Below are 25,212 nucleotides of genomic sequence, written 5' to 3'. Positions count from 1 at the left end.
ACTTAACAGGTGGATCTACTCAAACATGATAGTTATCACAGAAATCATAGATGAATAGATAAAAAATTGCAATAGATATTAAAACCAAAACCAATGGAGTTCCAATAGGACTCTCAAGGAGTTCCTCTCGTCTCTCTATGAATAATAGAAAGCGTAACCATCAACAATGGCTTAGAAAATACATAAATAGGGGTTTAGATCATCTAAGAGTATTCTGGTAATTTGTGGTTGCTTATGGGCTTCAGTCGGTCATAAAATATTCTCGGCCGTATTCTGGCATCACTGTCGATCGACACCAAGGGTGCACCGTCGATCAACAGTCTTTCATCTCCTCGACAGCTTCCTCTCGCGAGGCAGACTGACCACTCTTCAGTAAAACATGCATAACTTCTGGTATAGGATGTTGATTGACCTCAAACCGGTGGCCTTAGAAAGATAACTCAAAGATATATCTTGTGTCAAACGATGGGCTCAATATAATGGTGGGAAAGTCTCCATCCATAGCTAGATATCTGACGCATCTGTGCAATTCTGCACACAAAAGGCTCCAAAAGATACCATAATCACCACATTCCTCTAAATTGTCCCTGAATCTGTAAATACTCTAAATATACTATATATCGTATTAAATATATATTAAAAAACTTATAAGCCATGGCTAAAAGTGGATAAAATCCATGGCCTATCAATTCCCTCAGACTTATCCTTTTGCTTGTCCTCAAGCAAAACATACAGACAGTCTCTCTGAAAGAGGTTTGAAAATAGGAGGGACTCACAGATTAAAAACTCAGAATCATTAACTTAGGAAATCCTAATCTCAGAAGCACATTATACCATATCCTAGTCCAGCAACCCAAATTTACCTAGTCAACAATTTAGCAAATCATGTCTAATAATCCCCTCTACCAACCTCATTTCTTGAATAAATAAAAGTGTAGGCTTTACCTTGGGAGTATCGATCACAGGATGCAAGGATGCTCAAACAAGTATCTGGATCTGCAGGTAAATGGGAGTTCCTTTCCTCTCTCTCTACTAGTTTCTCTTTGAATCAAAGTTTGCTTTTATCGAAAGATCATTGACCAAGAATCAAGCTTTAATGGTTTTAGCCACCAAATCCTTTTCACTTCTTTTTGACCTATATCCTAGGATTCTCTGTGAATCAAGTCTTAATGGTTGTAGCCACCAAGTCCTGTTCGAAACATTTACCTATAGAATTCTTATAAATCAAGCCTTAATGGTTGTAGCCACCAAGTCATGTTCAAATTCTTTTCCTAAATTATCATCTATAATTATATATATATATATATATATTTTTTTTGTCTAATCTAAATTTTGAAATAGAGAGAGAGAGAGAGGGTGACATATCTACACAAGGCTTTTACCTTCCAGACTTGTTTGAAGAATCTAATCTCATGTATACCAAGCCCCAAGACAAGCAAGTTGAGCTTAGTTAGGTTGGAAGTCAGCTTTGGTTCCTTCAAACATTCTCAGCAAGTGTAACATAGTTGACATGTTGATCCAATTTAGTATCTTTAGTGCTATCTGCAACTATTAAGTCTAGAATGGTGTGGTTAGATAACAAGCAAAATCAATAAGTTCATTGTCTCTTTCTTGACTCAATAAAATCTTATTTTTGAAAACATTTTAATAAGACTCATGAATAAACCAATATCAGTAAACCTCTCTCCCAGACTTAAACTACACTGTCCCCAGTGTAAATTCAGTCGGAGTTATGTTGATAACATAAACATAAGTACACAATTTAACAACTAAGAACGATAACCTGCTCGATGATGTCAGTGTCGATCGACACAATGAAGTGACAATTAATCGTTGTTGCTGAAGCGTTGTCGATCGATATCAAGCTGGTCTCATTGGTTGATGTGCCGATTGATGTGAGTATCGATCAACACAGTTAAGTGGCGATTGATGTGAGTATCGATCAACACAGTTAAGTGGTGATTGATACTTGTGATGCTTAGTCGATCGATGCTAGCTAGTCAACGTCGATTCTTATGCAAACTCGTCTTCCTCGGATCTTTTGTTTTTACCTAACATAAAAAAAAAACAATAAAAGTCAGTAATAGATAATTAATAAAACCAATTCAAAATTTTTTATTTTTTTTTAATGAATAGTGACTTTGATACAGTACCCTGTTACAGTATCTCAGCTACAGTAACTTCTAATTTTCTGCTAAAGTGTCAGTCAAAGTTGCTGCTACAGTGCCGCTCGATTTTCTTGCTACATGCCATTCGATTTTCTTGCTACAGTGCGGTTCGATGTTCTTGCTACAGTGTCGCTCGGCGCTGCTACAGTGTCGTCCTTACTATTCATTTTTTTAACCTGCATAAAAATAAAAAACAAAAATCAGTAACAATCGAACCTAAACTGAATAAAATTACCAAATAGTGGGTTGCCTCCCACTCAGCGCTTTATTATAGTCATTTAGCTTGACTTCTGGAGATCTGATTCAGCCCGGATGAGAATGAGAACTCGCTCCAAACAAGTTTCTGAAGCTTTATCATTATTTTGTGAAAGCCTCCTCCATAGACTCTTCTCGTTTGTCTATTATCTCAGCCGTAAGGATTGCTCGAAGCTTTGCAAATGGCTTTGATGCTGCACACTCTGGATTTCCTGACACCATCTGATAAGTGAGGAATCAATGATAACTGAGGACCGTCCTTGATCATTTTTCTCTTCTTCCAATTCCTCCTCTTATTTCTCTCAAACTTGTCTGATCGCGTGGTGTTAACTCCATCAAAATATTTTCACACACATCAAACTCCTTCTGCTTTGATATGCGTCCACTGTTGATCGACGATGAAGTAGTAGTGTCGATCGATGGTGAAGTGGTAGTGTTGATCGATCCCGACTTATTGATATCGTTCGATACTGATTTTGTGGGGTATGTATCGACTTCACTTCTAAATATCAATCCTCTCTGAGAAGCTTCTGCATATAGAGGATCATCAAGTACCTCAATGTAAGAACTGAACTTCATACTTCTATTAGGTGGAATAGGAGATTCAGCATCAAATACATCGCATGGAACCATAATCCTCACAGGATCATGTATCCTCTTCACTCTTTTGCGAATCCTAACAGCTTCTTATGTGCATATAGGTGGTCTTAGATGTTCGGGGACAACAAGGTGTGAGGTCTCAGATTTGTGCACTCACTCCTCAATCGGTCCTATTTCAATCATGTATCCTGGCAGTTCTTACAGCGATGGGTGTCGATCGATGATCTCGAGTGGGTGTCGATCGATGATGGAGTGTGGGTGTAGATCGATGCTATCTGCTGAGTGTCGATCGATGATATAGGGTGGGAGTTGATCGACGATGTGGGGTTATTTTTGATCGATCTCATCAGGTTGGTGTCGATCGATGCTAGCCTTTGGTGAAGTTTCCAGATCTCCTCTCGAAGTATGCTGATCGTCATCAAGCTTCTTCTTTGAATTTTTATCCATATCTTAAAGCCATTCCTCCAGCTCCAAGAAGTCTTCCATAGTGACTTCCCTACTCGAATCCAAATCTCCAAGCTTTTCTCCATCCTTTAACTCCAAGAGTTCTTCTAGCTCCAAGAAATCTTCCATGGTGATCTCTTATTCTACATTTGGGGCATGATAACAACTTAATACATCAGTACTCTTTTGTTCCGAGTCTGCGATGTCCTGAGGAAAACTTGATTTTTCAGAGATTTCAAGTGGTATCTATCGATGACAAAAGTCTGTGTAGATCGTTGCTGAGGTGTTGTGGTCGGTTGATACACTAAAATTGTGTCTTTACTGCTGCAAGCTAATAGTGCAGATGTAATATTTGAGATTTATTTCCAGAGGACCAATTTACACTTTATTTCTATAGGATCAATATCAAGCAAGTAACAAGATTAATTAAAGATTTCAGATGATTAAAAGAGCTAGGTTCAGGGTGATTCATTGGAATACTTAGAACATGAGCTACACAACTATTCAGGAAGGCAATAAGAGCCAATCTAGAACTTGAACAACAAGAATAGATAAACCCACTGTCGTGGTGTCTACCAATTTATCAAGCAATCCTAATGCCTAAACTGTCATTTGGATCAGAGAATGATGACACGCATTAAGTTCAGATTCAATTGGTTCACGATTTGCCTTAGCATCAGCTTTCGTTGTCTAAGGACAAATCGCCTATCTATGCTTTTTCTAGCAACCTAAAACACTTTTGATGATTAGATTAAACCTATATATCAGATGCTAAATTGCCAGTTTAACATAAGCAGTAAGCATAACAATAGATAGAGATATCAAAGAATAACAATCCTATTTGTGTCTAGCTCATTTATCTATGATCCCTAACACCCTAAACCTAGCAAGCGACTACTCAGACATGAACAGAGAAATCACAGAGATAACAGATGAAGAAAACATGTGTAGATAAAACAAAAATAAGGTTCAGGAGGTTCTTCTCTAAATCGAGAGAGATAGAATTATCCCTTTACAAAGTATCAAATCACAAATCTCCAAAAGCTCCAATCTGGTTTCTTCTCCAAAAACTAACGTAGAATGTCTAAAAGAATAAGAAAAGATATATTTGCAGGTCTCTTGCGGCCAAGGAGAAAAAGGGGGAAGCCCTAGGTACCCGAAATATTTGGAAACTTCCTTAAAAATCTTTGCCGCTGGAACAGACACTCGGGGTATTCTGCGCGATCGGGAACAACCATCAAGACTGTTTTGCGTGAAAATCACCAAATTGCACTCTTTTCTGCCTCTTGTGTTCCAGCCATCGCCCATCCAATGCAACTCCAGACCTGTAATGACTCGTAAAGGACTAGGAAGACTCAATAAAGACTTGAAAACTAATTGAAAAGCATATATACAAGATGTCTAAAACACCACATATCATCGATCGATGTTGCGGTGTTGGTGTCGATCAATGTTGAGGTAGTGGTGGTGATCGATGCTGAGCTCGGATCACTAGTCTCAGCTTCTTCTGCTCTGCTCTGCTCTTCAGATCTGTGTTTTTTATCACCCTCTACAATAATGTAGTGGAGCAACTGTTTCGGAATCTGATCTTCCCTCTTTGTATGTGAACTTTCAACAAGCATGTCCTACTTATCATTCTTCTCCTTTTCTCGAGTCGCTTCAGCATCATCAAGAATTTTGTAAAGGAAGGCTCTTTCAGTGTCCTTCCAGCTGGTTAGAGATCATGGATGTAGTTGACTGAACCAGCTGAATGCATCCCCATAGATAAATAGGGGAAGATCTTGCAGAGCATGTGGTATTCAGACACTTCATTCTGCTCACTCCTTGACACGAGATCCTCAAGCTCTTCGATGTGGTTTTTGGGATCTTGGTGAAGAAGACCCTCGAAGGGGTCTTGACTTACCCAATCATACCACGCTCGGCTCAGGTCAAAGTCATTCATCTCAGCAGCAACAATCAAATCAGAGATCACATCACCCTGAGCATTAATCAATTGTCATGCGTTGTTGCGAGTGCGACCTTCTTCGTCTCTTAACATCTCATTCTCGTCGACTTTAAGTATGAGCACTTCGATCATCTCTGTCACCCCGCAGATGGTGTTGTATTTCACCGGATGAATAGTGCCCAGATGAACAGTAACCTTATGTTTATCACTATTAGTAGTAGAATGAAGTTAGTTTTTCTGTAGTCCGATTAAAAAATACTCATGTACCAAATATAGTTGTTAAATTTAATATTTAATATAATTTTAAGATTAGAAAACTATGAACGTAAGTTTTGGAATTTTCACATCTATGAAAAATTGTTATAGTTAAAAGCCTGATTTTTCAAAATCTGAAAGATTTAGTAACTTTTATTTTTTTAGCACTATAAAACATTTTTTTGATTAACTTGGAGATATTTCGAATTTATGGAGAGAACAGACTAATCTTAAAGAGTGGTGTACCATGGATATACTCTTTCTCCGAGTATTCGGATAGACCGAAAACAAAGACTCATATCCATGTGGATGTCCAGGATAATGTGATTTAGTTCGTGCATCAAGTGGATTAAAACGTATTTACTTCCCTAACTCTTTCTCTTTTCCTTTCCCTTACCACTCGGCCACAAAATCGCGAAATGATACACTGTTAAAATAAATTACAGTTTTTTCTTTAATTTTTGGATCACAGTGGTTATAGCCTATCAGTTTCATTGTTGAGCAGAGAAGTCAACCGCCACAAAGGTGATGAATAGTGTTGGTTTTGCTACGTAGATTTACGTTATGCCACTAATTAAGAACACTTCGCATTAGATGGAACAATAACATCAATAAAATGAAAAAGAAAGATTGTGAAACTACAAAAAGTTATAAATCATTGTATTCCGTTCGTTTAGTCGTACCAATGAAAACTAGAGTATGTTATCTAGACTGTATAAATGTCAAGCAGGATATGATCAAAGAAAACGAATACGACGGAAACACAACAAATAACCAAAAAAGAGAAGAAAATAGTTGATAAAGATGGAAGTGGAGAAAGAGAGAAGGCATGTGGAGATCACATGGTATTACTCTGCGCATTACTCTGCCCACCTCAAACTCCTAATACATTGGTCCTGTAAATCATACACATTTACCCATCTCTGGCTCCGCCATTTTTATCACCTAATCATTTGCCAATTTGCATCATATTTCAAATTTTTAGATTTTAATAGTCGTTTGGTTAATAAAAATACATTTCTTATTGTTAACGTCAGCTTTTTTTTTTACATTTAGACGAAGGAAAATAACACAAATCACATTCAAAATATTTTTTTTCCCGATAGTACGGAATGGGAAACAGTGATAGAAACTAATATTTTCTGTATCAAAAACTTCAGAATTTGTCGTTCAAACGAACATACATCACCAGTAACTAAACTGAGATTAAGCATTTATATATTATTATAAGAGAAGTACTCATTAAAAAATACTCTTAAATTTTCTAACTTATTTACACTTTCATGCCATTGAGAATTAAATTAAACTATCTATTTTAATACTTGTTTTTTCAGTTAAACTAATGAGTTTTCCTTAATCAAATTTAAACTTAACGTCATTAAATAAACCTACATATTTTAATGCTTGTCATTTTCAGTTAAATTAATGAGTTTTCCTTAATCAAATTTAAACTTAATGACATTAAATGAACCTAAAAATACATCATATTTAACGTAGCTTATTACGGACGAGTACAGTTCAATAATAAACTTGAATTTTATTTTTACGAAAACGTGAATCACTTGACGTATGTAATATTTAAAATATATTAACTACAATATAACAAATGCATATAACCTTCCTATACTTTAGTTTGAAATGATCATGCTCAAGTTTTATATAGTCAACTTACATCATGCATCGATCGATGTACAATATTCAAACCACCTATAGTTTTCGTTTTACTTATAGGATGTATCAACCAACCAATCATCCTATTGATTTTCTAAGCTTTATAAAAAAACAAATCAATAAATACAAACTCAAAATCCAATATCTTCTATTAATCAAAACAGAATATCTCCAGTGTCGTATCTTTAATGTACCTATTAAATATAGAAACTGTAATCATAATTACACTAATTATAAGAATATATAAGATTACAACCAATTGATATATTACTTCGGTAATTGATTTGCTTGCAGAAAAAAAAACAATAAATTTAAAATTTGTAAGAATATAAAGATATAGAGATTCCAACCAATTGCCTATATTTGTGTATGATTTTCGCATAATAAGCTTCAAATTGAACATTGAAAAAGATATAGAGATTTTTTTAATCTTTTACCGACATAGAACTTAAACAAAATGAAGAGTTAAATGTAATTTTTTTGTTCACTTCCCGGAAAAAAACGTTTACAACATGGGCTTTCATAATATGGTATTTTAACATATTAATGTTATGGACATTTAATAATTATCTTGACGAAAAACAGAGACTATAAATAATTTATTATTAATAAAATTATGAAATTATTTAGAATTTGATGACTAATTCATCACCCTTTTTTATATGTTAAATTTTTCATAGAAGTTTAAAAATCATTGTATTTTCTTTAAACATGTATAGTTAATTTATAATCTTTTATGCCATACTAAGTCATAATATAATATTTTTTCATATTTTACATTAATAACCATAGTTTTTATATATCGTCTATAATTCTCTAATTACATCTATTTGTTATATTTCTTTATATGATATCGAATATTCGTCATAAATAGATGGTTTAAGATACCAAAAAATTATTTATTTGGTAAATATAATACATCAAATATTACAAATACATCATTTAGTTAAATAAATAACCAAAAATCAAAAATTCATACACGCACTGGCGCACGGATCAGGATCTAATATCGATTAAATATGAAGAACTTGAGTATTCAGTTAGCCAATGAACCAAAAAAACCTATTATACGTAAGACAAAAGACTTGCTTTTTCTTTCTTTGAGTTTTGTTCTTTTTCTATTTATCTTCATTAGATGACGATTTGGCATCTTTCTCCTTAAGTAGATACTAACATATGCTGTTATCAAAGTCACCCTTAACTCTAACACCATTTAGTCTCCAGAGCTCTTGGATGAATCCATATATTTTAGTTTTAGTAGATATTAATTAAGCTAACAGTTTAGGCGGTATTTTAATACTAGTAATTAATTATATCGTGTCGGTGCGACGGTGTCTCTAGTCTCAAATCTTCACATGTCGATTATTTTTTGGTATTGATATATGATTATTCTATGCATAAGATTGACTAACCACATTTTTATGTGTACATGTGTCTGCATTTGTGTGAGAGTTGGGTGCATAGGAGAAAAATATCAAGAAGTAGCGCAATGATCGGTGAAGAAAAAGGAGATTTGGGTAAAAACATAAGTAGAAAGTGAGACCCCATAGAAAGTTGATGTAAGTGGTTTATGTTTGTCGTCAGTACTCGAAACCGGAAAGGCAAATTCTTGACTTTTACTCATCATTGTTCATGTGTCATGTGCGTAGTCATATCTACCACTCAAGCTTAAAAAAATATCTAGCATAGTACCATGGAATATAAAAATATCTACTAATGGTTTACGGTCAGAAATAGCGTTTATGTTTCACCACAAACCAATCAAGCCGATCTTCAACATAAGTAATCAGCTCAAGAAACTTTTGTGTTATTACTAAGCTTAATTATTAGAAGAACCAATCTTGATTTTGTCTAGTTTACTGCTTTGGTTATCTACTTTGAAATTACTTAGTTGTTTGTTTTTGAGTGAGAAAAGTCTAGCAGGTGAAGGTAGGATATAATCTAACTCTTTACAACGTTTTTGTTTTGGTAAAACTCATTACAACGTTTTTATAGTTACAAAATAGAAAGTGTGGAATATAATTTATACCTTATAATTATGCTAATATTTTCTTCTTCTTTTTTTTATGACAGAAGATCATGGATTAAACATTAACTAATTCATGAATGGCTTATTACATTATAGCTTAGATCTTATTACATTATGAAAATAGTTTATATTTATGACAGAAAATCATGAACAAAAACATAAACTAACTTACGGTTCATATCAATACCCAAACTACCCATTTCGAAAACGACCAAACCTAATTAATGGATTATTAACTTTTACAAACCATAATTAATTAAAACTACTCTAGTTCTTGGTTATCTGTTCGAAATGAATGTTAAGGTGAGACAAAATGTAAAATTGTGTAAGTTTGTGAGCAAAGGAGAGAAAGATCACGTGGGGAGGATAAGAAATCGAATTGATGGGTTTATGGGAATGCTCTTAACACGGATCTTGCTTTTTTAACAACTCTCTCTCTCCAATATTATTTACTTATTTTTTAGCAACATATTATTATCTGTGACAAAACAAAAAGCAAGATATTATTATCATTTACTTTTAATTCGCTTACTAATTTTTTATTTTATTATAACAATTCTTAAAATATTAATAAGAGAGAAACTGTTTTGTGTTCACCTGTGGTGTATAAATATATAGAATCCTTTCCTCTCCAATCCATCTCCAAAAGGAAAGCAAATAAGCAATTACCAGTTAAACCTAATTTTATCTTTTTATTTTGGAAAGAAAATGACTTCATGGAAGAAAACAATCGCAACGCCATTCAAGAAAGCGGCAACGTTCTTTAACCAACCGCAGCAAACGCCACACAACCGCCACGCAAACGCCAAGGCAAGAGAAGAACACGAGAGACGATCGGTGAAGGAGCTTCAAGGAGACGTCATGGCTTGTGGTTATGAAGATGTCCTCGTCATGTGGTCAATTCTTGACAAGTCAAACTCTTCAAACAATCTCTCTTCTTGATTGGATTTCTCACAACGAAAAATGAGAAACTCTCATTCATCTTTCAGCGTAATTTACATTACGTTGAACAGATGGAATTCGAATTTCTCTTCTTCTTCTTCTTTTTTCCTTCAATGTGTATAGCTTTGTATTAGAGCCCGCCATGTGTCTGTTCTTTCTCCTTATCTTACATTACATTACGTGGTCGTGGCTTTTTTCCCCTCTAAATTAGAGTTTAGTGAATTTTTATCCAATGATCAGTTCTGATTCGGATGTAATGAATCCCTGCAATGATCTAATCCAAGTCATGGTGCCCATTTTTATTTAATAAGTCTTTATTTTAATATCATTCTTTTAATCCAAGTTGTTCATAGAAAACAGAAGGGAATACTCTAAATAAAAAAGAGATATTAGATTTATAGAAAAAAGGAAGAGAGAGATAGAAAGATTTATAGAAAAAAGGTTAGATGATGAATTAAGATTTTTTGGTGTTATACAGCCAAATTTTCCAAAAAGAACTTTTTCTTTTGACCAAAAAAACGAAGTCTTTCTTTTATTGTATCATACATGAAATTTTTTTTTGGATATCGGTTTACAATTCCGGTTTATTTGTATTCTCCATATTCAAAATGATGATTTTTTTAGATTTTTAATTGTTTATATAAATAATCTTGTAAAGTTTTTGATACATATTTTATTAGTTAATAGTTTATATAACAATAATTTCAGTTTTGAGTTTATATTTGTTTAGAGTCCTATTTTTTTACTAATTGTTTTTATAAATTCGTTGATATGGACACAAAGTTAACTAAGTGATTTGCAGAGTCGTAATTGAATATGCATCTTGATGATAAAAAAGTATCAGTTTACGAATTAACATAGTTGTTTTCTTTTTTTTTCTTCACAAGTTTTTTTTAACACTAGATTTTTATTAAACGTGGAGATGAAACATACCTGCAAATTACAAACGAAAGATAAGAAAAATATAAGCATAAATGACCACAATGATCTTACCTATCCTATTCTAGGCCGGAAAACCTGAGAATCAAGGAAAATTGCCCTGTCCAAAGTTGAATTTACTTCACACTGTTGCTTTACATGTCCTGATCCACACTAGCAGCTTGAGAAGGGCACATCTTGTAATGAAGGAAAATCGTGGAAAATGATCTAGAAAAGATAAGTCTTCTCTTTTGACATTGACACCAATCTGCTAATATAAGAGAATTGTTGAACCCAACACCACATACCCGATGTCCGAAGATGTTCCTGGGATGGCACAACAATTGAAATGTCCACGCGAAGGGTACTTCAGCTTTGAATGACCAACCATACTGAAATACTCACTCCATGACTCGTTCTTGAAAGCCGAGAAGCGATTCTTAACTTTCAGTAATATGAAAACAAACGGCAAGGAACGTTGAAACAATCAATTTGAAAATACGGATGTCATGTCTCCCTTATCTTTGATTCCAAGAACCACACACACAGAGCAATTGGCAGATGGGACTTAGCTGCCACTCTAATACCTGCAAAAGAGAAACAAAAGAGTTTTTCCCATCAGCTAGAAGGACCACAGCCTGATCGATGATGCTGGGATGGATCCACACTTAAAATGTGCCACCACTAAATAGATCTCCGACACTTAATGACCAAAAGAGCCGGTGACTTTTTACGCGATCCGTCATCGAGAACCGAAGAAACAAAGCTTCTCTTATTTGCCAAATCCACAGCCGAGTGATGATTCGGATGTGTAAAAATCTACAAGGCCCTTGAAGCAAGTACTAGTGACAGATCCAAACCAACCAAAGAGAATCTCTACAAAGACGGGATGGGTCTACAAACTCCAAAACCAAACACCAAATCCAGTGAAAACCTAGAAAAAGGATTTGAAGCCGACGATGCCTTCACGCATGTCTCGTAGTTACTCCATTACCTTTCGAATGCCTCCTATACACCGAAAAGAGACGTCGAGATAGCAGAGCAAGCAAACGTATTGACATGAGAAGGAGAAGAGGCTTGCGAGATAAACAAAAGCAAAGCACAAAATTAGAGAGAGAGGAGCCACCGGCACCGGCACCGGCACGACAGGCTGATACCGGTGAAGTATTGAGATTAGGTTGACTGCAAGGAGGAGGCGGCTAGGGTTTTGTGTTTTGGATTTTTGATTTTGTTTTCGGTATTCAGAGTCTTATTACTTTCTTAACAAGTTTAGAAAAGACTATCTTGAAAAATAAAGGGAACATAACCATAATTGAATAAATATACTATTGTACAAAATGATAATATAGCAAATTTTATTTAATTTAACTAACGAATATAAACCACAGGATGACAATGTAAATAATTCATCAAAAGGTGTAGCTGATAAAACATTAAACTATCTAGTAACGGATCTCTAACTCTCATAGTAATGCTATCTACACTCTTATCATATTGTCCTTCGGACACTATACGAGTTCATTGATTACCAAAACTTTTGGAATATTTATAAATAACCCCAAAGAAACAGTGTTGAAATATATACTTCGAGTCGAAAATTTTAGATTTTTTAACGTTATTTTTACTGGTTTTGCAAAATGCATGAAAGAACCAAATCTAGATGGAAACGGGATTTTGTCATGTGCATATTTCAGTATAAAGAGTGGGACTCTGTCGTCTAGTGGTAGAGGACGGGCTCTAAACGGAAAAATATTTCGGGTTCGATCTTCGTGCTGAGAAAACTAAGTCACATTATTTTGTTCATTACAGCTGCGGATCCGTTCGTATGAATACCTAGAAGAGGGTCTCGAGTAGGTTGCACCTCTCACCCAAGAGCTAGTCTGGTTTTTTAATAGACTTGGATTTAATATTTATCGTCAAAAAAATATATTTCAGCATAAATTATGATTACATGTCTATATTTTGATATAATTTTAAGAAAAAAATAACAGTTTTGGGTTGCTTTTTTGTTATTGGTTAATTTTGTTTTCAATCAAACCAATTTTTTTTTGGCTAATAATCAAACCAAATTAAACAGATTGTTTTGGTTAAGTACAATCATGTTACAAATGTTTGGTTATTGACAGCCATATCAACAGAACTTAGTTAACCCCTACAACAGTAAAACATGTGACAAAAATTAAACAGAAACAAAAACCTCATGATGATATCAATATTATATATTGTTTTCGGGTTGTAGGATTACGGATTTCCGCTAAAAATCTTTTGTTAGAAGAAAAATGTACTACAAACGAATATATCAATAAGGGTTTTTGCACTAGATAGCAAAAATATATAAGTATATTAGGTAAGTGGATAAAGCACTGTGCATTTTTCAGTAATACCGAAAGTGTCCTTGGTCGTATAAAAAAGAAATACAATTAGAAAATTAAAGAATCTGAAGAGACGGTTGCAGAGAGAGAGAGAGAGAGTGATAATAATGCAAAGAATCAAAATGTTCAAAAACTTTTTCTCTTGACTGCAAAAACCCAAAGAAGTTTGATATAAATTTGTTTCATAGTATATCGTCTCGTTCTGAACCAACATCTGATTTCTTAGTTCTGTCTGCAAAATCTCTTTTACCAATCCGTAATGGTCGCTTCAAGATTAGTCGATTTTCCAAAAGACATAGTAGATGAAACATAAGTCGATTTACCTCAGATGATGTTCGCGGATGGAGAGGAACCAGTGGGCGTTAGGCTTCTGACTTACCAGTCATCCCGATCAATCAACACCATCCTTAATGCTCTGAACGAAGATGAGATCCGGTATCTCAAAGAGTCATCTTATGAGATCCAGTATCCTATATTTGTAACCGGTTAATTCTGTCTCGTTAATGCAATTTCAGGTTTCGGGCGCCCTTTGTCACGAAGAAAATTCTTCCCTACCAAGGGGTGGTCGGCTGGGTAAAAACAACCATCAACTCACTCCACTAGCACGTGAAGATATTGAAGTAAGGATTCAATAATGTAGATATGCACACTACTTTCAAATATCCAGTTACTAATATTAAAATCCGGAGAAAAGAATGTAATCCTACAATCATTACAACATACTCATAAATATATGCTTCCCTCTACCTCTTGGCTTCGTTAATATGGTAAATCTAACATCCAAGTTTCGTTATTTGACAGGGAACAGACGCAGCTAAACAGGAAACCATGGTCCTATGGCGTCGAGCACTCCCCACCTTACGTTCAGAACAGCGACCAACATTTTCTAAAATATCTTGCTTTGAATCCCATTTCGGACAAATAATTAGTAAAATATCTTACAACTCTTCTCTCTTCAATTATTAAAGCTATATCCGGTTTCAAGCTCTTATATCATCAATTACCATCAATCTATCCGGTTTCAAAACGTAGTTTGCGTTTCCATAGCGTTTCCATACAGTATCAATAGAACTTAATTTTTTTGGCATCAGTCCCGGTAGCAGGTAACACATACACAATAAAGAAGTTTTAGCTCGAGGACAGAATTAGCAACTCAGGACATAAATGACATGGTTCGCTAATTATTTAAAAAAATGCACACTTCTGCAATTACCGCCCACAATTTGTATATTGAGCTAAATAGGCCTATCAATAATCTTCACATAAGTTGTGTGCATTGTATAAGTGATTACGCGTTTAAGCACACACCAATTAACCTAATGTGCCAACAATACCACAGTCGAATGATATGTCATTGTAGCATCTTAGGATCGAATCCACAAGGAACTAGTGATCTATAACACCAAGAATACACAAACTTTCCTAATCTAAGCAAACAAGAAGATGGATGATTTGTAACAAGCTAATATCCTATAAATATAAACAAGGTGATCTCAAATCCAATCAAGAAATAAGTGCAAGAACTTTCAAATGCTAAGGATTGATCCATGGGCAATGATAATTGATATAAGGTGATCAAGGTTCAATCTAGGATGTTCAAACAAAACAATGAACAAGTCTATAGGTCTAGATCTCATTCAATATAGATTAATCCACTGTTGTGGCAAAAACCCCTATGCTAATCATGAATTAAACATCAACTGTCGTTGGCTAACGCAATCAAGCATGCATGAATCACAAGTATACTAACCACTTAAACATCTTGAACATCAACTGTCGTTGGCCAAGCATGTAAAAGACAATATTAAGCTCATTCAAACATTTTAACAAACACCTTTCGGACGTAAAAAAGCTTAAGGTTTAGATGAGAGTGATCAAGTCTAATCTAGCATTAAGTGCACTTAGCAAGCATAGAACAATGTTAATCAAACCATAAACATCCTAAATTTCTACCTAATCACCCTAATCTATCTAACCCATGAATCACATCACTAATCTCCATGAGAAACCTTAAACCCATGTAAGGATCAAGGCTAATCATGTTAATGAGCAAGAGAAACACAAATATAAGATGAAGTACTTCCTTAGATTATAAAAAGATTTAAGCTTTTATAAGTTTAGACAAAGTCTTGAGAGAAAATGAGATAAGTCTAAGATTTTTAGGTCTAAATTGTTATAAGATAAAGGTTGAAAAGTCAATGATCATCCATCAAGTCGTCTTTATATGGACATAAATATCTGTCCATCTTATATTATTATTTTGTCAAATATATGTATGTTAAACCGACGTGAAAGTAGTATAAATAGGACTTGTAGTTTTCTTGAAACAATAATAATATGAAACACAAGTTCTATAATTCCTCTCTCTTTCGTTTTACTACACACACATAAAACATCTGATCTCTCTTACTTCTATCAATCAAACACACATATATAAATAATAAATATAAGTTCTATTTCCTAAGTTATATTATACAACACGTTATCAGCACGAAGCTCTGACCAACTGAGATTTATCAATCCGAAAGTTTTTAAACCAGCCGAGGTAATGTTTAAATTTATGTATTTCAATACACTTAATTTATTTAAATTTTATTACTGTTTCGGAGTGAGAGGCTGGACCTTCTCCGTTCGGGATGATAGGCGCTGCCTTCCCCGACTGATCGTTATGGTAGGCTATGCCTTCACGATCAGAGAAACACGTGGTAGGCTTTGCCTCCATGAATAAAAAAAGGGTCAAAAATGGTAGACTAAGTCTCCTCGGACCTTGAAATAAATAAAAGTCAAAATGGTAGACCATGTCTCCTCGGACTTTGAAAAAATGATCAATATGGTAGTTTATGACTTCTCGGATCATGTGGTAGGTTGAGCCTCCCGATTTTATTTATGCTATTTAAATTCTTGCAATTTAAATTTCGGCAATTTAAATTTCTACAATTTAAATTTCTGCAATTTAAGTTTATGCTTTTATTGTATGCCTTTAATTTTTGCATTTAAATTATGCATTTAAATTCCCGTCTTTACTATATTATATATTATTCTGTGAATACAGTTATCATGTCGAATTTGACAAAGCTCGAAATTAATGCCCTGGATATTATGGGAAATAATTATATGACCTGGGCAGTGGATGCAAAAATGCACCTGAGAGGAAACGGGCTTTTGGAAACCATCGATAGTTCAAAAACGGTATCGGATGAGAAAAAGGCTAAAGCCATGATATTTTTACGACACCACATCCATAATAGTTTAAAAGATGAATATATTACGAAAGAGGATCCTTGTGACCTCTGGAAATCTTTAAAAGAGAGGTTCGATCACCAGAGATATGTGATCTTACCGAAAGCTAAACACTAGTGGATCCATCTCCGGTTCCAGGATTACAAAAGTGTTAGTGAGTTTAATTCCGCGATGTTCGGAATTAGTTCGAGGATGATGTTATGTGGAGAGAAAATAAGTGATTATGATATGATCGAGAAAACTCTCTCCACGTTACATCGTGAAAATGTAATCCTGCAGAAACAGTACCGGGTGAATGGATATACCCGTTATTCGGAGTTGATGCAAGTCCTCCTTGTAGCGGAACAGAATAATCAACTCGTGACTTTAAACCATCAAGCTCGTCCCACTGGATCTGCTCCATTCCCTGAAACGAATGTTGCAACATCCAGTTATGATAATAGGAGAGGACGAGGTCGTGGACGTAGTGGAAACCGTTATCATGGTCGTGGAAGAGGACGAGGAAGAAGATTCCGTCCCTATGATGAAATAAATAATAAAGACTTCCACGAAAATGAAAGGAATGAAAACGGCCAGGATGATAAAAGGCAAACAGGAAAGGTTTGCTACAGATGCGGCATGAAAAGTCATTGGGTACATACCTGTCGTACACCAAAACATTTAGCCGATCTGTATAGAGAATCCCAAAAGGGAAAAGAGAAAGGAAGAGGTGAAACTAACTTCATCTCTGATGAACCTGGGCCATCCTTTCATGGTTTAAACGATGATACTCATCTCGACGTATCAGACTTTCTGGTTGAACCAGAGAGTATCGATGAGTGATAGAATCGATGTGATATAAGTAGACTGTATTATAGTATCTATATCTTTTGTTGTAAGATATATGTTATGTTTGTTTGATGTTTAATAATCTATGTTTTATGAATATTTTATATTCAGAAAATGCCAAACTTTGAGACTATGGATGGAGATTTGTGTTTGGCAGATAGTGCGTCAACGCACACGATAATTAAAGATAAGAAATATTTATCCAGTCTCAAAATAAGAGATTACGCTGGAAGCGTAAGTACAATATCTGGTAATGCAAAGATTATTATGGGCTCAGGAAGAACGAAATTTTTAATGTCAGGGGGAACGATATTTGAAATAAGTAATGCATTGTATTCTTCCAAGTCTCATAGAAACTTGTTAAGTTTTAAGGATATCCGAAGAAATGGATATCATATTGAGACTATGAGTAAAGATGGCATTGAATTTCTTTGCATTAAGTCCGAGAGGAAACATATATTGGAAGAGTTAAAAATGTTATCCTCTGGACTATATTGTATGAAAATAACCATGACTGAGTCCTATGCCGTGGTAAACATGAAGTTTACTGATACATTTAAAATATGGCATGAAAGGCTAGGACATCCTGGTTCAGTCATGATGAGAAAGATAGTGCAAAATTCGAATGGTCATCCGTTGAAAAACGGAAAAATTTTGCAAACGAGCGAGTTTACATGTAATGCATGTTCTCAAGGAAAGCTTATAACTCGGCCATCACCAGCAAAAGTAGGCAATGAATCACCAATGTTTTTAGAAGGAATACATGGTCATATATGTGGGCCGATCCATCCACCGTGCGGGCCGTTTAAGTATTTCATGGTATTGATTGACGCATCTAGTAGATGGTCAAGTGTGTCTCTTTTGACGATACGAAATACGGCTGTCGCAAAGTTCATTGCCCAGATAATAAAGCAGAGAACGCAGTTCTCAGAGTATGCCATTAAGAAACTGAGGCTTGATAATGCTGGTGAATTTACATCGCAAGCCTTTGATGATTATTGTATGTCAATGGGGATTGATGTGGAGCATCCAGTCCCCCATGTGCATACACAAAATGGCATGGCCGAGTCATTGATAAAACGGTTGCAGTTGATTACAAGACCGTTAGTCTTGAGAACAAAGCTCCCAATTTATGTATGGGGTCATGCTATATTGCATGCGGCTGCACTGGTTCGGTTAAGACCGAGTGCATATCATAAGTACTCCCCTTTACGATTGGCATCTGGGCAAGAGCCAGATGTATCCCATCTCTGTATCTTTGGGTGTGCGGTCTATGTTCCGATAGCTCCGCCACAAAGAACAAAAATGGGCCCACAAAAGAGATTGGGAATTTATGTGGGTTATATGTCACCAAGTATAATAAGGTATCTGAAACCAGTAACTGGTGATATGTTTACGGCAAGGTTTGCCGATTGCCATTTTAATGAGGATGAATTTCCAGCATTAGAGGAGGAATTAGAGAAATTCCTAAAGAGATTACTTGGTGTACACCGTCGTTGTTACACCTTGATCCTCCTACGAATCAAAGAGAGCTGGAAGTTCAGAAAATTGTGCATTTGCATAATTTGGCAAACCAGTTACCAGATGTATTCACAGATACGAGAAGGGTGTCGAAATCATGTATATCCGCTGAAAATTTTCCATCAAGAGTTGATGTTCCTAAAGAACAAGCTGATGGAAACAAAACGAATGAACCTAGGGTTCAGTTAAAGAGGGGAAGGCCAGTGGGTTCTAAAGATAAAAATCCCCTAAAGAAAATGAAATTGGATGAACAAAGTAAAGTTCTAGAAGAATATGATATTGAAAGATGTCTGAAAGAAGACATAAATGGAAAAGGTTCTAGAAGAACCTGATACTGAAAAATGTCTGAAAGAAGGCATAGATAAAGATGATCCAGATGACGAGAGGGGAACAGAAAAGTATGAGATTTCCATCAACTACGCCCGAGATGAAAAGATATGGATCAGAAATAAGATAAAAGATGTTGATGGAATGTTCTCCTTTTCTGTGTCCAAAGAGATCGATCATGAAAATGATGATCCCGATCCAAGGTCCATTTTAGAATGTCAGAAAAGACATGACTGGGAAGAGTGGAAGAAGGCCATTCAAATTGAATTACTTTCCCTGAATAAAAGAAATGTCTTTGGACCTATAGTCATAACGTCTGAGAATATAAATCCTGTTGGGTATAAGTGGGTATTCGTGAGAAAAGTAAATGAGAAAAATGAAGTAACACGATATAAAGCCCGATTAGTTGCCCAAGATTTTTCTCAGAGACCGGGAATTTATTTTGAGGAAACGTATTCCCCGGTAATGGATGCAATTACGTTTAGATTTTTGATGAGCCTAACGGCATCTAAAAATCTTGAAATGCATCTCATGGACGTTGTGACTGCGTATTTGTATGGATCATTGGATAACGATATATATATGAAGCTCCCTGAGGGATTGAAAATGCCTGAAGCATTGGAAGAAAAATCCAGGGAGATTTGTTCGGTCAAGTTACAGCGATCACTTTACGGATTAAAGCAATCCGGACGCATGTGGTACAATCGCTTAAGTGAATATCTTTTGAGTAAAGGATATGTGAATAATGCGATATGTCCATGCGTTTTTATAAAGAAATCGTCATCTGGCTTTGTGATCATTTATGTATACGTAGATGACCTGAACATAATTGGAACTCAAAAGGAGTTTGATGATGCTCGAACTCATATGAAAGAGGCGTTCGAAATGAAAGATCTCGGCAAGACAAAATTTTGCCTTGGGTTCCAGATTGAGCATCTCCGAGAAGGAATATTTGTGCATCAATCAAACTATACGAAAAGGTTATTGAAACGCTTTCGTATGGACAAAGCGACTCCTTTGAGTACTCCAATGATTGGTAGATCTCTCAATGTTGAGTGTGATCCTTTTAGGCCCTGCGAAGATAGCGAGAATATATTAAGTCCAGAAGTACCTTATATGAGTGCTATCGGTGGGCTGTTATATCTTGCAAACTGTACCAGACCAGATATAGCTTTTGTTATTAATCTACTGGCGAGATATAGTTCTGCTCCTACTCGCAGACATTGGGACGGAATAAAGCACTTATTCCGTTACGTTCAAGGTACAGTTGATTTAGGGTTAATGTATTTAAGAAAACCCGAGTTTAGTATGTTTGGTTTTGCAGATGCGGGATACTTATCAGATCCTCATAAGGCTCAATCGCAAACCGGCTATGTTTTTACAATTGGTGGAACCGCGATCTCTTGGCGGTCCCAGAAACAAACTCTGGTTGCAACCTCTTCGAATCACGCAGAAACTATCGCGCTTCACGAAGCATGTCGAGAATGTGTGTGGCTTCGGTCAATGAGTCACCACATACAAGAATCAAGTGGAATGGTCAACGAGAAAGAACCGACGAAAATATTTGAAGATAATTCGGCTTGTGTTGCTCAACTTAAAGAAGGCTATATCAAGAGCGACAGAACAAAGCACATCCCTCCAAGATTTTTCTCGTACATAAGGGAGCTCAAGAAAAATAAAGAAGTGGGCATCGAGTATATACGGTCATGCGAAAATCCGACTGACTTGTTCACCAAAGCTCTTCCGACTACAACATTCCAAAAACACGTCTATGGTATCGGAATACGGTATTTGCGTGACCTGTAACGAGGAAGCTAGGTCCACTACTTTCAGGGAGAGATTACGACAGTATACTCTTTTTCCCTTGTCATGGTTTTTGTCCCAATGGATTTTTCCATGACCAGGTTTTTAACGAGGCACTACGTAATACGTATAAGATGAATGATCAAGGAGGAGTGTTATAAGATAAAGGTTAAAAAGTCAATGTTCATCCATCAAATCTTGTCTTTATATGGACATAAATATCTGTCCATCTTATATTATTATTTTGTCAAATATATGTATGTTAAACCAACGTGAAAGTAGTATAAATAGGATTTGTAGTTCTCTTGAAACAATAATAATATGAAACATAAGTTCTATAATTCCTCTCTCTCGCTTTACTACACACACATAAAACATCTGATCTCTCTTACTTCTATCAATCAAACACACATATATAAATAATAAATATAAGTTCTATTTCTAAGTTATATTATACAACATAAATCTATTTATAGAGTGGTAAAACTCGAGCTGGTTTGACCCCACAAACCAAAGTCAAACCGGACTAAACCGGTCAATAATTTAATTTCTGCATATGGATTTACCGAGCGGCTTCTTTCTCCCGCTCCACAAAACCGCTCCGAGACCACAGCAGTTACCTTTGACCGCTCCATCAAGTCGATATTGGACAGGGAGGTGATGCAGAGCGAGCGGCCAAGCAACACCGCTACATCAAGCCGCTGAGGTCGCTTGAGCTCGGACTCCGTCTTCTTCGTCGCTTCTCGTGATCGAGCTTCACCGTTGATACTCCTCATCGGAAAGCTCTCATGTACAGGTCGTCGCCTCCTTGCTGTGATCGGATCTCCAGGCCGTGGTATCCGCCTCCACCGTCTTGCTCGTCGTCTGCTCGTAACGGAGGATTCACGAAGCAACAATGGTGGATTTGAGACTTTTTGCACACCTGGTCCTTCTTCTTTTGGCTATTTACGATCCAACCCCAAAACTATTAGCGATGCAGAAAAGTCCACACGAATTAACCCCTGGAATTTTGGATTGTACAATTTGACCCCACCGAATATACTGAATTTGCAGCCTTGGTTCCTGGATTCTTGTTATTCATCACAGTGGCCCAAAACTTCCAAAATGTGCAATTTAACCCTTGAATTTCACCCCAAACTTCCAAATTAGCATTCCAACCCCTATGATATGCAAATGAGTATGCAAATGCAACACAAAGACCTAAATGAAACCTAAAATGATCATAATAAGCTAAAAGATGAATCTAAAACTTATTAAAATGATGAGATATAAATAAGATCTATAAAAATTGAAACAAAAAAATAAAATTAAAATTGGTTGACAGCCCGAAATATAAAATAAGAAGAGAAAAAAAAAAGAAAAAAAGTACAGCCGTATAACGATTAGCGTGAGGTAATGTGAAGATATTTTACCATGAGATTGTATTAAAGTGTTAGTGGGACAACATGATCCCTCTAACATGCCTTGTCTTCTCCATCATCCTCATTAACATTCCTAACATGTTAAAACATCTGATTCACAGAGCTGGCCTCACTTCTGCAACCTAACATGGCCCCTCTAAAGGTAAAATTTCTATCTACATATTTTTGGAATCTTTGGGTATACCTGGTTTTCGACTAGAGGAAAAAAAAATATGAGAGAGAGAGAGAGAGATTAGCTTGATATGTGTCTGTTAAGTGTTAACTATTGGTTTGACCAACAATGATCTATCTAATGCGAACATTTACTTCGAGTGTCTATTATGAGAGTGAAATTTTAAGAGATTCGTGAATCTATGTGAAAGTTATTTTAATAAGATCAAATTTAACTAATTGTTTGTATTTGATTAAGAAAACAGTGATTGTATTTTTTTGACAACGAACGACTATTTTATTACTCAAACTTGAGGTAGTCTGGGTAACCAGACTGAAATAGAACAACCAATGTAACAAATTCTCTATAAAAAGACTTTGCACTCCTCGCAGTCATCACTTGATCTTGGTTTGGGTTTTCAATTGTTTGCAAATTGCAGCCTACTTTTCTATATACTAGAACTTGAATTTGCTAAACACTATTGTTCAAACTCAAGTGTATGAACTCGAATATTGTAAAAAAAAAAACTCTTTCTTTATTAACTTAGCTTAAGAAAATAACTCAAAACTTAAGCTTTCAAAAATCAATCTTTAAACTCATAAGCTATGTCACACCCTAGAATCTTCTTATATAGAGATAGATAACTCATAATCTCATTAAACTTAAACTTATTTACATAACAACTAGATAAGATGAATTTCCTATTTCTTATATCTTTTTATTAGCTTGGGCACTTCAAATTTAATTCCGACAAACACTACAATTACTACTTAAATCTTTGTACTTTTCATCAAACGAATTTCCACCAATTGAATTTTTTGTTTGGTTGCGATATATATCTTAACAGAGCGTGTAGATGTGTATCTTTCAGAGGTTAATGGGGGGGGGGGGAGGGGGGGGGGGGGGGGGGTACAACACATATGATCTACTTACTAAATCTCGGGATGAATTAGCTGTTGATGGGATCACAAAAAAAAAGAAGAAGTTGGGATCATATACAACCAATCAAATGAAAACATAAACCATTGTTTCTGAGAGTTCATATACTGTAAAGTGGATATTGAGAAGAGATTTTGAAGTGGATGACTAAAATAGAGGCTTGGAATATGTCATAAGTTTGCTGCCTAAAACTTCTCTTTTCACCAATGTAACATATAACTGCAGTAATTCTATTACATATGCCAAGAGATAGATTGCCTAGTACACAGCAATTGAGGCCAAGAAAGTGACCAACTTAATGAAGCTGTTGAAATTTTTCTAGCAATCTTCACTATAGTCACAATGATTGAAGCTTTGGTGGACTGTAGAATGAGAGGTAAGACAGAGAGCCAATACGATATCAAAATGTTAATGAACCAGTCCTTGAAGTTGGGATCATATGATCTACTTACTAAATCTCGGGATGAATTAGCTGTTGATGGGATCACAAAAAAAAGAAGAAGTTGGGATCATATACAACCAATCAAATGAAAACATAAACCATTGTTTCTGAGAGTTCATATACTGTAAAGTGGATATTGAGAAGAGATTTTGAAGTGGATGACTAAAATAGAGGCTTGGAATATGTCATAAGTTTGCTGCCTAAAACTTCTCTTTTCACCAATGTAACATATAACTGCAGTAATTCTATTACATATGCCAAGAGATAGATTGCCTAGTACACAGCAATTGAGGCCAAGAAAGTGACCAACTTAATGAAGCTGTTGAAATTTTTCTAGCAATCTTCACTATAGTCACAATGATTGAAGCTTTGGTGGACTGTAGAATGAGAGGTAAGACAGAGAGCCAATACGATATCAAAATGTTAATGAACCAGTCCTTGATGATGGTAAAGTTTGGTACAACACATATGATCTACTTACTAAATCTCGGGATGAATTAGCTGTTGATGGGATCACAAAAAAAGAAGAAGTTGGGATCATATACAACCAATCAAATGAAAACATAAACCATTGTTTCTGAGAGTTCATATACTGTAAATTGGATATTGAGAAGAGATTTTGAAGTGGATGACTAAAATAGAGGCTTGGGATATGTCATAAGTTTGCTGCCTAAAACTTCTCTTTTCACCAATGTAACATATAACTGCAGTAATTCTATTACATATGCCAAGAGATAGATTGCCTAGTACACAGCAATTGAGGCCAAGAAAGTGACCAACTTAATGAAGCTGTTGAAATTTTTCTAGCAATCTTCACTATAGTCACAATGATTGAAGCTTTGGTGGACTGTAGAATGAGAGGTAAGACAGAGAGCCAATACGATATCAAAATGTTAATGAACCAGTCCTTGATGATGGTAAAGTTTGGTACAACACATATG

At 35.4% G+C, this 25,212-nt stretch overlaps 2 protein-coding genes and 1 long non-coding RNA gene across 3 annotated transcripts; 2 read left to right on the top strand and 1 right to left on the bottom strand.

Annotated features, from left to right (window-relative positions):
• Positions 1-1,321: 1,321 nt before the first annotated feature.
• Positions 1,322-4,972, bottom strand: LOC117133880. The gene is made up of 2 exons (XR_004457923.1): positions 2,385-4,972; positions 1,322-2,344 (listed from the first exon to the last, which is right to left on the bottom strand). It is a non-coding gene; the product is annotated as an uncharacterized LOC117133880 (long non-coding RNA).
• A 96-nt stretch (positions 4,973-5,068) lies between these two features.
• Positions 5,069-10,605, top strand: LOC103868681. The gene has a single exon (XM_033290903.1). It carries the CDS (start codon positions 10,076-10,078, stop codon positions 10,307-10,309), a length of 234 nt encoding a protein of 77 aa, XP_033146794.1. The 5' UTR covers positions 5,069-10,075; the 3' UTR covers positions 10,310-10,605.
• Positions 10,606-17,010: 6,405 nt separating this feature from the next.
• LOC117134354 lies at positions 17,011-17,661 on the top strand. Its single transcript, XM_033292632.1, has one exon. The coding sequence runs from the start codon at positions 17,011-17,013 to the stop codon at positions 17,659-17,661; it is 651 nt and encodes a 216-aa protein (XP_033148523.1).
• The last annotated feature ends 7,551 nt before the right edge of the window (positions 17,662-25,212 follow it).

Source organism: Brassica rapa, chromosome A05 (assembly GCF_000309985.2).
Source record: "Brassica rapa cultivar Chiifu-401-42 chromosome A05, CAAS_Brap_v3.01, whole genome shotgun sequence".
NCBI lineage: Eukaryota > Viridiplantae > Streptophyta > Magnoliopsida > Brassicales > Brassicaceae > Brassica > Brassica rapa.
This window is presented reverse-complemented; position numbering and strand designations above follow the sequence as displayed.